The sequence below is a fragment of the Cynocephalus volans genome, chromosome 11 (assembly GCF_027409185.1).
Source record: "Cynocephalus volans isolate mCynVol1 chromosome 11, mCynVol1.pri, whole genome shotgun sequence".
NCBI lineage: Eukaryota > Metazoa > Chordata > Mammalia > Dermoptera > Cynocephalidae > Cynocephalus > Cynocephalus volans.
Genome location: NC_084470.1, coordinates 93,255,430 through 93,270,936, shown reverse-complemented (window position 1 = coordinate 93,270,936; position 15,507 = coordinate 93,255,430). Strand labels below are relative to the sequence as shown.

At 44.7% G+C, this 15,507-nt stretch overlaps 1 protein-coding gene across 7 annotated transcripts in view; it reads right to left on the bottom strand.

Annotated features, from left to right (window-relative positions):
- HRH1 (histamine receptor H1) overlaps positions 1 to 15,507 on the bottom strand; it is a 107,361-nt gene that overhangs the window by 45,616 nt on the left and 46,238 nt on the right. Inside the window, exon 1 of one of the 7 annotated variants that reach the window (XM_063114456.1) lies at positions 8,736 to 8,804. The exons of the other annotated variants lie outside the window; for them this stretch is intronic. Within the exon in view, the coding sequence (XP_062970526.1) occupies positions 8,736 to 8,775 (40 nt within the window). The 5' untranslated portion in view covers positions 8,776 to 8,804. Of the gene's footprint in view, positions 1 to 8,735; positions 8,805 to 15,507 lie in introns of those variants that run through there. 7 annotated transcript variants of the gene reach the window in all.

The following is a 15,507-nucleotide window of genomic DNA, read 5'->3' as shown; positions in this document are numbered from 1 at the left end:
CTGGATGGGTAGAAGCATTCCCAACAAAGTAGGAAACAGCCACCATTGTGATCAAGAAAATCCTGGAAGAAATCTTCCCACACTTTGGGATACCAAAGGTAATTCGGTCCGACAATGGGCCCACCTTCATTGCCAAGGTAAGCCAGGGACTGGCCAGAAACCTAGGGGTCGATTAGAAATTACATTGTATCTCCAGACCCCAGAGTTCAGGACAAGTAGAAAGGATGAACAGAACTCTAAAAGAGACCCTGACTAAATTAACCATGGAGACTGGCGTGGACTGGGTGGTGTTCCTCCTCTTGGCCCTGTTTAGAGCTAGGAACACCCCCTCCCGGTTCAACCTGACCCCCTTTGAAATTCTCTATGGTACCCCTGTTCCCTTGGCTTTACTGGGGGACGCCTTTGAACCCACTTTCCACAGTAACAGTGACTTATATGCCAGGTTAAAAGGACTGCAAGTGGTGCAGAAGGAAGTCTGGATGCAGCTGGCGGCCGCCTGTGATCCTGGGACCCCCGAAGTTTCTCACCTGTTCCAGGTTGGGGACACAGTCTATGTAAGGCAACAATATCAGGAATTAAACCAACAGGAATCAGTATTTCATGATTGAAATACCCACAGAAAAAGGGGGGAATGTGGATCTGAACCACCCTTGAATATTAACTGACTAGCTTTTCTGCTTCTGTAATTAGCTTGCACAAGGTTTTACAAGCCCCTGAGGACTTCCCAAACTGCCCAAAGTACACCCAGTTCCAGGAAGGGAGTACGCTCACCCGATTCCACCCGATTCCAGGAACAGCATGACCAGTTCCTTATCTTTGGACACCAAGGGAGGAAAGGGGGGGGGAAGGGGTAGACCGTTGGTCAATACCTCAGTCCTTCCTTTGCTCGCCAAAAGCTAAAAGCCCAATGGTTTTAAAAATTGCTTAAAGTGGCCAATAAACGGCATACAACCCATCCTGTTACCAAAGTCTGCCTACCAAACTGTATAAAAGATGCTTGAGTTAAGAGCTCGGGGCCGTTTCTGTCCTGAAGACAGAGCGACCCCAGCATGCTGGAAATAAAAAACCTCTTGCTTGATTGCAGCGATCTCTGTCTCCTGGTCTTTGCGAGATGAGCCTTCCCAACAAGTAAGATTCGTGCTTTCGGGCCAGTCTTACAAAATCACTTTGTTTTTGTTCCCATGCTGTACAGCTTGTTGGAAAGCCCCAGACAGCCTCTCTTCCAGAAAGGGAAAAATGCTTCCATCTCCTCATTTTGCTTTCCCCTTCCCCCTCATGTTTCGAAGTCGCTAGAGTTGAGGCAGCACACGTGAACTGTCCCTGAGCTTTCCCTTCTGCCTCTTCGCTCACGCTGTTCTGTCTTCCTGTGTCACCCTTCCACAAACCCTTTCTGACCTACAGAGATCCTGCCCGACCCAGGGGCCCAGCTTAAATGCCACCCCTTCCAAGAAGCCTTTTCTGATTCCAACCACTTGGGTGGAACCTCTGCCATATCTCAACTTGAGTTCCTTTGCAAGCTTCTTTCCTTTTCTTTAGCACATTCTGTCTTATTTTGCTGGTCTAAGTAGTAACAGTCGCAGGGCAGCCACCATTTATTGAGAACTTTGAGTGTGCTGGTCACCAAACAAAGGATTTACGTGCTGCTATGGTCTGAATGTGTGTGTCCCTCCAAAACTCATGTTGGAACTTAAACCCCAAGGCCAAGGTATTAAGAGGTGGGGCCTTTGGGAGGTGATTAGGCCATGAGGGATCCGCCTCATGAATGGGATTAATGTCCACATGAAAGAGGCTTCAGAGAGCTACCTGGTCCTTCCATGTCTTCCACTGCGTGAGGACACCTAGATGGCACAATCTCTGAGGAATAAGCACTCACCAGACACTGAATCTGCTGGGGCCTTGATCTTGGATTTTCCAGCCTCCAGACTGTGAAAAAATAAATTTCTCTTCTTTATAAATTACCCAGTCTTAGGTATTTTGCTATAGCAACATAGACTAAGACATGCAATAGTTCATTTAACTTGTAAACCTCTACAATCACGTTCATTTTATAGATGCAGAAACTGAAGCTCAGAGATGCTAAGGGGTCCAAGGTCACACATCTAGTAAGGAACAGAGCCAGGTATTCAATCAATCAATCAGTATTTATTTATTAAGGACCTACAATGTGCTAGACATATTCTATATGTCAGAAAAATAGCAGTAACCAAATCAAGGTTCCCATCCACAAGGAACTATCATTCTAGTGGGGAGAGAGAGATCATAAATTAAAATATAAGTAAATAAATACTATGAGGTAAGAAAGGTTAGTGATGGTTGAAGTAGGTACACTGTTTTATAAAGGGTGGCTGAGGTGATGTGGTGATATTTTAGTTTAGATCTAAAGAAAGTGAGGGAATGAGTCACTCAGAGATCTGCACAAAGGAACATCACAGGAGAAGGGAATAGCCTTTGCAAAGGCCCTCGGGTGGACATGCCCTTGACATGTTAGATAAACAGCAAGGAGTTTAGTGTGCCTGGAACTGAGTCAGTGATGGGGAGACGAAGTTAAGTGACAGAAGTTAGATTATGTAGGGTCTTGTGGATGTGGTAGGGTGTCTGGAGCCATAGAGCCCGGCTATTGCCTCGAGGCCTCAGAGCCTTGTTTGCTGTTATCTTCCATCCCTCCCCCTCATGTGCACTATGGGTGTGGGCTACTTTGCAACTTGCCATAGATAACGGGATGGAACAACCCACCCTACGGTTTTCTCAGTAAACCATCTGCTGCTCACTTCCTTATCTGCTGAGTCCCTCCTGCTGGCTATATAAGCTGTGACCTTCTGGTTAATAAACGAGACTTGATCAGAATACTGTCTTGTCTCCATCTCTCTCGTCTCTTGTCCCATGTAATTCCCACTCCCCCCTCCAGGGTCTGCATTGAATATCCCACGGGTCGGGACAGTAGGGACTTTGGTTTTGACTTTGAGAGCGAGATGGGGAGTCACTGGAGAATGACTCCCAGAACGTATGCTCTTCATTGCTATGCTGTACTACTGAGTGATTACATGAATAACTGTCAAAAGGTACTTGGGGACTTTTTCTCAGTAAAACCAGCAGGATGGAGGCCAGACATTCTAAAAAACAATCCAAGAGAGGGCAAGATTTGTGCTATCAAGAATGGCTAATTATTAAGGGGGAAATGACCATCCCCTTTATTTGGCAGGAGTCTGTGACCTCCACAGCAAAGGACTGGGTGGGGTTCTGTGATGGCCTCAGCAGGTCCTCTAACTGGACTTGCAAAGCATACATTTCCCAGGCCTGTCCCTAGGGAGGACCCATCCTTTCAATGAGATACAGTATGTCCTCTGCTAACAAGAGGCAGAGAGAAAAAGGGAACATCTGCAATGACTCACCAGAGAGAAATAAAATTGTGTCCAGGCTAGAAAAGAATCCATGTGAAAGTGACACATTTGCCTACAGAATACATATATATATAAAGTTTTTTCTTTTTGCTTCTTATTGGAAGGAAAGCAGAGCCTTTTCACACACACCGCCTCACAGCAGGACACAAACCAGCTTCTGAAATTCATGCCTTTTATTCCTGCTGCAATTCCCCCAGAGGCAAAAATACAAATCTGGGGATGTGTCCAGCCCCTGCCCACCTGACACTGAAGTGCCATCTGACGGCAGGACAGCAAGCACATGCCCTGGATTTCCGAGGACGATCCTGATTGCAAAAATTCTTCTGATCAGCTGCCCCTACCAGCCAGCTATTCTCAAACTTTAGAGAATCACCTAAGGAGCTCATTCTCATAAGAATCACCTAAGGAGCTTGTTAAAATGCAGATTTCAGGAAGTCTGATTCAGGAGGTTTGGAATAAGGCCCGGAAGCTGTATTTTTAATAAGTAGTCCCAGATGATTTTGATATAGGCAGTCTGAGAAATACTTCCTAAAACCATGGGAGCAACCCCCATAGCCCAATTGTTCTACATCTATGCTAACAGGATGAAGTGGCCCCAAGTCCTCTTTCAGACCACAGAGAGGCATGGTTCAGCTCCTGGCAGGGGTGGCAACTCTCCTGGGCAAATCAGAGGGCAGAGAATCTTGAATGCCCAGTCCTTGCCACTGGCCATCCCAACCCTCTTTGTTTATCATCCTGACTCTGCCCCCTATGTGACTCTGCCCAGGGTTTGCTCTCTGGGCCATACCCTAGCAAGGCCCAAGCACTCGTGCTGCCCTGGATACAGCCAAAGCTGGAGAGGGTATCAGGCCTTGCCTAAGGCCCTGATAATGAAAGGTAACACAAACACCTAACTGTGTTTATGAAATACTGTTTCATTTTTTGATTTGTTAAATTTATATGTTGACTGTAGGTTTTCCTTAGCAGCTGGAAACAAAAGAGCTCAGTATCTATTATTATTATTATCATAATTCACTGGTATATGGGGCCAGCAGATGTAGTGCCCACAGCACCCCCACCTCATGAGTTACAAAGTTGGTTTGAGAGCCCTGTCTGCTGCTTGCTTTAGGCACCAACATTGCTAATTAAAATCTTCCCATAGTGCCCTCCAACTCATTCAAATCTCTGCGCAGAGGCCACCTTCCCTGCCTATTCGCTCTAAGTAATTGTCCTTCCTAAACCTCTCTTGTTGTTTCTAATATCCTTTTTTTTTTTGGCAGCTGGCCAGTACAGGGATTGAACCCTGAACCTTGGTGTTACCAGCACCATGCTCTAACCAAATGAGCTAACCAGCCAGCCTATTTCTAACCTCTTACCTGCTTTATTTTTCATCATAGCACCCATTATTACTTGAATAATGAATAGACTTATTTGCTTGCTCCTTTATTGTGTCTCAATCCCCCTATAGTAGTAAGTTCTTTGGGAATTGGGATCTTGTCTTGTTTACCTCTATATTTTGATGCTTGGCACATAAGAGGCACTCAACTGATATTTGCTGAAAGAATGAATGATATTGTGCTAAGGGTCCTGGAGCCATCTCTAACTCCATGATGTCATATTCACGGATCCAGGGGTCTTTGGGGACTAACGGAATATACTAAAAAATAACAACCGCTTCTTTTATTTAGTGCTTATGATGTCTTAGGTGAATACACCTTCTCATTTTATCCTCAAGGTGGTTTTGCAAGGTAAGGATTATTAACCCCATGTAAGAGATGGGAAAACCAAAGACAGTCACACAGCCAGTAAGGGGCAGAAGTGGAATTCACACCCAAGTCATCTACTCCTAAGGTCTTCACCCTATCCCACAACAACTGAATTGGATGCTATTTGCCTTGTGTTGAGACTGGAGTAGCATCCAGAGGCAAGCAAGACAAGGCCCCTGTCCTCATTTTAAGAATACTTCCGTATGTTATGCGTGTATATATATGTATACATATACATCGTACATATATTAAGCAATTATTTCGGCTTTGTTCCTCTTATTCTTACCATGTAAGATAAGACTTATTGATTTTATATCAGTATTTAAATACGGTTAACTTTACATGATAGTATTTGTATTTAAGTCATGAGTTATCAGGGGAGAGAAAACATCACCTAGGGACTTTCCTCCCCTTCTGGGAAAGGGATTAACGTGTTTCTGTTGTACCTGGATGGCTGCATCATGTTAGGTGGAACTATTACACTGTTACTGTCCCATTTGAAGACTACATTTGGTTTAAGGAGGTAAGTATGGACACCAAGTGGACAAGGGGTTGACTTGTGATGGTTAATTTTAGGTGTCAACATGACTAGGCTAAGGAATACATAGAAACATGGTAAAGCATTATTTTTCCGTGTGTGTCTACAAGGGTGTTTCCAGAAGAGATCAGCGTGTGAGCCTGAGTGGACTGGGTGGGAAAGATCCACCCTCAATATGGGCGGATACGATCCAATCCACTGGGGGCCCAGAGAGAGCAAAACAACACAAGGAAAGGCAAAACCTCTTGCCCCATTTCCACTAGAGCTGGGATACATCCTTCTCTCCGGTCTGTAGACATCAGCACTCGAGACTCTTCAGCCTTTGGTTTCCGGAACTTACACCAGTGGCACCTTCAGCTCTCTGGCCTTTGGCCTCTGGCTGAGAATCACACCATCGGTTTCCCTTGTTCTGAGGCTTCTGGACTTGGATTGAGCCACACTACCAGCAACCAGTTTGCAGATGGCCTATCATGGGACTCCTCAGCCTTCACAATCACGTGAGCCAATTCCCCTAATAAATCCCCTCTCATATTGATAGAGTTTGGACGTGTTGTTACCCCTAAACTCACGTAGAAATCTGATATCCAATGTGGCTTTGTTGTTGGGAGCTGTTTGAGTCACGCAGGTGGATCCCTCATGAATAGATTAATGCTCTCCCTGGGGGGTGGGGGTAGTGAGTGAGTTCTCACTTTCTTAGTTCTTGCAAGAGCTGGTTGTTGAAAAGACCCTGGCACTTCCTCTCTCTCTCTCTTGCTTCCTCTCGCCATGTGATCTGCTTGTACCCACTGGCTGCCTGCCACTTTCCACCATGAGTAGAAGCAGCCTGAGGCCTGCACCAGAAGCAGCTGTCACAGAATTGTAAGCCAAATAAACCTCTGTTCTTTATAAATTACCCAGTCTCAGGTATTCTGTTATAGGAACACAAAATGGACTAATACACCTATATTTACACATACATCCTATTGGTTCTGTCTCTCTGGAGAGCCCTGACTAATACAGCCCTACCCTCCAGAAATTCATGGTCTAGTTGCGCAGTGCAGCAGAGTGAGGATGACAAAGAGTTGTAATGAGCTTCCAAATCTGAGCTCTGCTTACTAGCTGAGCCCCAGTTTCCTCCTCTGTAAAATTAAGCTAGTAATTCTCACCATGGGGACATTGTAATGACCCAGTGAGCTGACACACATAAGGAGTGCTTGCCTAACAGAGCCTGGCACAAAGGAAACACTCAATAAACAACTGGGCCTCCTGGCTACCACTGGAGAGATGAGACTCACATCCAAAGCAATGATCCAGCTCACTGGTTCTCAGACTTGTCCTAATGGTAGATGTTATGGACTGAATGTTTATGTCTCCCCAAAATTCATATGTTGTAGCCCTAACACTCAATGTGATAGTATTAGGAGGTTAGGCCTTTCGGAGGTAATTAGGTTTAGATAAAGTCATGAGGGTGAGGTCCCCATGATGTGATTAGTGCCCTTGTAAGAAAAGAAAAAGTCACCAAAGCTTCCTCTCTCCGCCATGTGAGGACACAGCAAGAAGGCAGCCATCTGAAAGCCAGGAAGAGGGTCCTCACCAGAACCTGACCAGGCTGGCACCCTGATCTCGGACTTCCAACTTCCAGAACTGTGAGAAATAAATATCTGTTGTTTGAGCCGCCCAGTCTATGGTATTTTGTTATAGCAGTCTGAACTCACTAAGATAGTAGAGATTCTGGAACTTATAGGGCTATTGGACGAATACATTAGTAGTTCATAAGGAGCGATTACCTAACACAGAGCCTGGCACAAAGTAAACACAATTCAGCAATTCTACTTCTGAGAATCCTTCATCCCACAGAGTACAGAAAGATGTTCACCACAATGTTGTTGATATTACTGGGAAACTGGAAACAAGTTAGACATCAGTCATTACAGGATTGGTTAAATACTGGCATGTAACACTGAGATGGTATGCAACTATGTAAACTACTAACACATTTAACTCCATCACACAAACCAGAATCAATTTTATTATCATACCAAATATACAAAGAAAAGGTCAGAAATCTCTAGGCAATTAAAAATTCTTTCACAAAGTAATTTCCAAAGATCTCTGTTAATAAGTATTTCCTAATTGGGCTTTTTTTAAATTTTAGCATTTACATGGGCAATACAAGGCAGGTGAGGGTGAGGGAAACTGGCATCTCACAGCTGGGGTGATGTAAATTATGGCCTTCCCCCAGGAGGGCGGTTTGATGACCTGTAAGACTCTGAGTAATCAAAGACTTCAAAAGTACTTATCCCTTAGCTCAGCAATTCTACTTCTGAGACTCCTTCATGCCACAGAGTACAAAAAGATGTTCACCACAGTGTTTATATTATTGGGAAAGTGGAAACAATTTAAACATCAGTTATTATGGGACTGATTAAATATTGGCACATAACAACACTGACTTGGTATGCAGATATTAATAACAATGTGGCTTCCTCTATTGACATGGGAAAATGCCATGATAGTTTGTCAAATTAAGAAGGTTAAAAAACAGTATGTAATCATATTTCTGTAAAATTGTATGAGTGTATATGTTTGTAGAAAAGTCTAATGAAAATGCCCCCTGAAATGTTCACAGTGGTTTTTACTTTGGTAGAAGATTTCAAGTGACTTTTTTCAATTTTTTTCATATTGCCCCTTTCCCATTTTATCAATGAAGAAACTAACACTCAGAGAGGTAAAGGGCCTTGTTCAAGATCATACAGCAAGTAAGTGGAGGAGCTCACACTCCATCCAGGTCTGTCTGATTCTAGAACCCACCACTCTAAACCTCTAGTAAGTTCTGCCTAAGTCTGGCCTTCAAGGCTCAGCATGATCTGGCCTTTGCCTACCTTTCCCACCTTCCCCTCCCATTGCCACTCCCTGCCTACTGTCAACCCGCAGCCCCCCAACTTCCATACACCCAAATATCTCACACCTCCATGCCACTGCACCTGCTGTGCTCTCCTCTGTGGTTCCTTCCTTCCTTGATTCCTCTCTGTGAAGACAAAGGCCCTGCCTAGTGATCCCCCACACACCTCTTACCCAGGTTCCCCAACCACAGTACTTCCATCTGCTCTGTCATTATCTGTCCCTTCCTGCAGGTCAGTGTGCTCCTCGTGTGGTCTCTGCATCTCCTATGCCCCATGTGCTGGGCACGGGGCCTGGCACCCAGCAGGCACCTGGAAATTGCAGAGTAGGTTGACTAGGGGGCTTAAAAATGAGTTTGGGAGTCAGACAGACATGGTTTGAGTTCTAGCTCCACCCCTTACCAGCTATGTGACCCCAAGCAAGTCACTCTTCCTCTCTGAACATCAGTTTCTGCATCTGTAAATTGTTGTGAGGATGAAATTACATAATTATAGATAAAGCACTTGACACTGTGAACACTCTACTAACATTAGCTATAATAATGTCACTTAAGAAATTTACTTAGAAACAAAACTGGGCACTGAGGTGGAGGAGGAATGAGAAAGTTGGTTCAGATGTTGGAAGGAAGTCCAGGCCAGCAACTTTGGTATCTGAAGATGTGAAAACAGCCAACCAACAGGTGGCAATCCATGCAAAAGATCAGCTACTGGCTGTATCCCAGCTTCATAGCCACACGGATCACAGGGACAGGACACTCAGGACCTGAGGAAGGTCCAACTCCAAATGGTAGACCTCTGGTAGCAAGGAAAGGAAATCTGTGAGCCTGGGGCTTGGGGGACAGAACTCTTGCCCACATAGAACATGGGGGACCAGCAAAGCTAATGAAAATGTCCACCATTCATGTGCTGGGTGCTTGCTAATTGCTTTACATGCATTATCTCATTTTATCCTCATAGCAACTTTCTCAGGTGATGCTGTTATTATCCCACCTCATAGAGGAGGAAACTGAAGCCCAGAGAGGTTAAGAAACTTGTCCAAGGACACACAGCTGGTGAGTAGTGGAGCCAGATTTGAACCCAGGAAGTCTGGTTCTAGAGAACTACTTCAGGCCCTCCTGTCCCACATCCAGGGGCCAGGGCAGGGCAGAGACCACAGGTGGGGACCAAGGGGTCCAGAGCTGGGTGATCCCCACATCAGGACCACACGATCTGATTAGTTTCTGCACAATGTGTTCTAGCAGGAGTGGGTTGTCCTTCTCCACCAGGAAGAATTTCCCCCTGAAAACCTGGCCAGATGCAGCCTGGTGGGTGGCAGCACATACCTTTCCCATGTCTGAGGACAGACCCACCGAGAAGAGAGGCACTGATGACAGTCCTGTGTCACTGGCGAAATCACCTCCAAACTGCCTTCCATATTAACTGTGCACATTTGCATTTTAATTAGGCTTAATCGAATACAATTACCAGACCCCAAGTTTCTCTCTCTGATTCCAAACAAGGATGCTGCAGACACAGGCCAGAAGCCAAAAACATGGGGCTGAAGGGAGCCTGCAGGAAATCTCGCATCTGAAAGTGGAAGGTCAAGGAGCTAGACAGCAGGGATCACAGCTGGTGTATTCAGGCTCCTGAGCTGAGTGGAGCCTGGACTTTGCAATCAGGTGAAGGTGGGGAGCCTGGCCCTGCCTCTGACCAGCGCGATAGCCAACCTTCTCTGAACTTCTGTTTTCTTTTGTTTAAAATGGGGATGGTGATAACATTTACCATTGGGTGGCTGTGGGATCAAATGAGATCACATGTTTGACAGCACCTGGCACAGGACCTGGCTTCTAGTTTGCTCTCTTTCTCCTGCTCTCCCTTTATGCACTCAAAGTCATGCAGAGCTGATCCTGGCCTCCTCCTCAGTGATTCAGTGAGCATCATCTTATTTCATCCTGCCCTCCACACCCTGGCTGTACACACTTCTGAGACCTCAGAAGGCTCTAAGCTCCTTCCTATCTCAAGGGCTTTGCAAGTGCTGCTCCCTCTACCTGGAACACATGGCCTCTGTCTCTATGCCTGGTTAATACCTGCTTGTCCTTCCAATCTCAGCTCAAACAGCACCTCCTCCAGGAAGCCTTACCTAGCTCCAGACTAAACTCTCCTAACATCATTTATCTATGGGATTATTTAATTGGTGTCCCTCTCTCTCCCACTGCACAGTAAGCTCCATGAGTATAGGACATTCTTCTATTATATTATCTGTTGTATTTCTAGCTCCTGGGTCAGGGCTTATCAGATAGTAGGTCCTCAATTCATATTTGTTTAATGGATGGATATGCACATCTCACTGTGCCGCAGTGCTATGGGTCAAATGTGTCCCCCAAAAGTTGACGTCTTGGAAACTTGACCCTCCACTGTTGCAGTGTTAAAAGGGTGGGAAATCCAATCATAGTATTTGAAAGGTGGGGCCCTTAAGAGGTTATTAGACTATGAGGAACGTGCCCTTGTGAATGGATTGATCCATTCATGGAGTAAAGGGCATGGTTCTGACGGCTTTAAAAGGAGAGCAAGTGAGAAGGTGAGCTCTCTCTTGCTCAGCCCATTCTCGCCATGAGATACCATGGTCGCCACAGGGTCCTATGGGGAGTCCCCACACAGAAGAAAGCCCTCATCAGATATGTTCCTTGGGCCTGACCTTGGACTTCCCAGCCTCCAAAACTGTAAGAAATAAATTTCATTTCTTTTTAAATTACCCAGTTTCAGGTATTCTGTTATAAGCAACCGAAGCAGACTGATACACACAGCGAATGTAAAGTGGGCATCATAACAATTTTTGGCACACAGTAGGTATTTTAAGGGCAATCTCCCTTCTTTTGATTAAGGAAGAGTTAGAATCAGGAGTGTAGCTGGCTCAAAAGACAGCTTGGGTCCTAGCCAATGCAATTCCATGTTCATGGATAAGAAAACTCATATTATCAGGATGTCAGATCTTCCCAGATTGATTTATAGATTTAATGCAACCCCAACGAAAATCTCAGCAAGTTATTTTATGATATAATCAAACTGATTCTAATGTTTATATGAAGAGACAAAAGACCCAGAACAGCCAACACAATATTGAAGGAGCAGTACAAATTTGGACTGACACTACCCAACTTCAAGACATTATCCAATTAAAGTTCCCAGAATCAAGACAGTGTGGTACTGGCAAAAGAATAAATAGATCAATGGAACAGAATAGAGAGCCCAGAGGTAGATCCACATAGGACATTACTTCAAAAAGTTTGTGGAAAAATATAATTAAAAGATAATTCTAATAATTCCATGAACTTTTTGAAGACCCTTTGTGTATTCGTCCATTTTGTGTTGCTATCACAGAACACCTGAAACTGGGTAATTTATAAAGAACAGAGGTTTATTTGGCTTATGATTCTGGGACAGCTGCATCTGGCATGGGCCTCAGGCTGCTTCTACTCATGGTGGAAAGTGGCAGGCAGCCGGCGGGTACCAGAAGATCACATGGAGAGAGGAAGCAAGAGAGAGAGGGGGGAGGTGCCAGGTCTTTTTAAACAACCAACTCTCACGGGAACTAATAGAGTGAGAACTCATTCATTAATCTCCCCACCTAGGAAGAGCATTAATCCATTCATGAGGGATCCGCCCCATGACTCAACTCCCAACACTGCCACATTGGGGATCAAATTTCCACATGAATTTTAGTGGGGACAACACATCCAAACTCCATCACTTTGTAAATATAGTCAACTGATATTTGACAAAGGAGAAAAGTCAATACAGAGAAAAGATATTCTTTTCCACAATTGATGTTGGAACAAGCGGACATCCACTTGCAAAAAAGTAAATCTAGACACAGACCTTACATCATTCATATGAATTAACTCAAGATGAGTCATAGGCCTAACTGTAAAATGCAAAACTATAAAACTCCTAGAAGATAACAGGAGAAACCTAGATGACCCTAGGTTTGGGAATGACTTTTAGATATAACACCAAAGGCATGATCCATTAAAGAAATCATTGATAAGCTGGGATTCATTAACGTTAGCAATTTCTGCTCTGTGATAGACACTGTAATGAAAAGAAAAGCCACAGAATGGGAGAAAATATTCACAGAAGACATATCTGATAAAGGGCTGTTTACCCAAAAGATACAAAGAACTCTCAAAACTCAACAATAAGAAAACAAACAACCTAATTATAAAATGGGCCAAAGACTTTAACAGACACCTCACCAAAGAAGATATACAGATGGCAAACAAGCATATGAAAAGATGCTTCATATCATTTGTCATCGTGGAAATGAAAATTAAAACAACATGAGATATCACTACACGCCTATTAGAATGGCCAAAATCCAGTACACTGACAACACCAAATGCTGGTGAGGATATGGAGGAACAGGAACTCTCTCATTCACTGTTGGTGAGAATGCAAAATGATACAGCCACTTTGGAAGACAGTCTGGCAGTTTCTTACAAAACTAAACATACTCTTACTATACAGTCTAGCAACTGCACTACTTGGTATTTACCCAAGGAGCTGTAAACTTAGGACCATACAAAAACATGCACACAGATGTTTATAGCAGCATTATTCATAATTTCAAAGACTTGGAAGCAGCCAAGTTGTTCTTTAGTAGGTGAATGGATAAATAAACTGTGGTATATGCAGGCAATGGAATACTATTCAGCTCTAAAAAGAAATGAAGCCATGAACAGACAAGGAAGAAACTTAAATGCTTATTACTAAGTGAAAGAAGCCAATCTGGGAAGGCTACATACTATATGATTCCAACTTTATGACATTCTGGAAAAGGGAAAACTATGGAGACAGTGAAAAGTTCACTGGTTGCCAGGGATTAGAGGAGAGGGAGAAATGAGTCGACAGAGCACAGAGGATTTTTAGGGCAGTGAAACTACTCTGTATGACACTATAACGGTGAGCACATGTCATTAAACATTTGTCCAAACCCACAGAATGTACAACTAGGCTAGGGTTAGCCCTCATGTTAACTATGGACTTTGGGTGATAATGATGTATCAGTGTAGGTTCTTCAGTTGTAACAAATGAGCCACTCTGGGGGGGGGGGTGTGTGGGGATATTGACAGTGGGGGAGGCTGTGGGGAGGGGCAAGGGATATATGGGAACTCTCTGTGTCTTCTGCTTAATTTTGCTATGAGCCTAAAACTGTTCTAAAAAAATTAATCTTTATTTAAAACAAAAAGAAAAGAAAAGTAAAAAGAATAGCTCGGGAAGGGGATGGAAGAGAATGGAGAGGCAGGAGGCCAATATCATTTAGGGTCGGGACATTAAAAGCTAGAAGAAGCCTTAGAAATTATCTAGTTAAGGGCCGAGCCTGTGGCGCACTCGGGAGGGTGCTGCGCTGGGAGCGCAGGCGACGCTCCCAGCGGCCGCGGGTTCGGGTCCTATATAGGAATGGCCGGTACACTCACTGGCTGAGTGCCGGTCACGAAAAAGAAAAAAAAAAAAAAGAAAAAAAAAGAAATTATCTAGTTAAGTGATTCCCAAACAAAGGCTCCTTTTAATCTTTCCTGCCATGAAATAATTTTCTCTACCACAAAACTGCATGCATTCAGGAAGAATCCATTTTCCCTGCTTGTGAATTATTATTCTAAGGCGTCCTGCTCTGTCAGTGCCTGGCCTGCCCAGCATGAGGGGGGACGGCAAGCCAAGCCTTTGACTTCCTGATTTTCTTTGACTTCCTGAAATGCTAACAACTGCCTCTGGAGGTAGGGTACAAGGACATGAGTTAAGAGCTGCCATATGGGAAGGTCTCTGCTTTCGTTTTTTCCAAGCTGGACAGGCTACATGTGAGCAGCTCAGGAGGCACAGGACAAGGCCCAGACAGAATTGCTGTCCTCACAGGAAGGTCCCCCTCAGGGGGGTAGTGACAGCCATGGTGACACTTTGAATGTACAGATAGCTCTTTTCCAACTGAGTCTGAGGGTGTGCTGATTTTTCAGCATGTTTCTTGAAACCCCATGCTTGAAATCTGCTGCTCTGATCCCCACTCCCACACCACCACCCCCAAAGTATCCTGTACATACAGTGACTTCTTCGTGGCTCCTCTCCTACATGCTTTTCTCTGCACCACCACCCCTGCACTCTACCACCTCCCCAGTCTCATTTCCCTACTTTGTTCTAGCCACACAATTACTCACCATCCCATAACCACTCCTGCACTCTACCACCTCCCCAGTCTCATTTCCCTACTTTGTTCTAGCCACACAATTACTCACCATCCCATAGTACCCGGTGCCCTTTCACACCTTTGGAGCCTGTGCACATACTGTCCTATAGGAGGGCTTCCTCTGTCTGGGCACCTGGCAAACTCCTGCACAAGCAAGCAGGGCCCAGGCAGAGTTGAATCCTCCTGTGCATTGTCAGGGCTCGCCTCGGCCAGTGCCTCTCCAACCGAAGGGGGATCGGATTATTCACGCTCTGCTTCCCTTTCGAGACAGGGCTCCTCTGAGAAAGATGGCATTCTTCCATTGTCTGACCTCTAGAAGTGGGCCTCTGGATGCCTTTTGATGGAGCCCCTCAAACTGCACACAGAATTATGATGGCAGGAGAATGTTTCTGAGACAAGGGCCTCAAAAGAGTCTATTTCCCCCTTCAAGGTAAAGGATCTCCACCCTGAACCCTGAGCATCTCAACAGAAGGGAATGTGTCTAATTCCTTCCTGTATGTTGCAGCCCTGCACACAGTAGCCCTTCATATAAAATGCTATCAAGTCAGTACATTTTTTTGAGCTTGTGATATAAAAACCTTCCCATTTACAGATGAAGAAGCTGAGCCCCAGAGCAGGGAAACGATTCACTCATCTGTCGGTCAGGTGGAATGCTTAGGGGAAATGCCTTTTCTCTTATGAGTTAGGAAGGAGTAACATGAACATCAATTTACCCATCCATCCATTTATTTCCTAA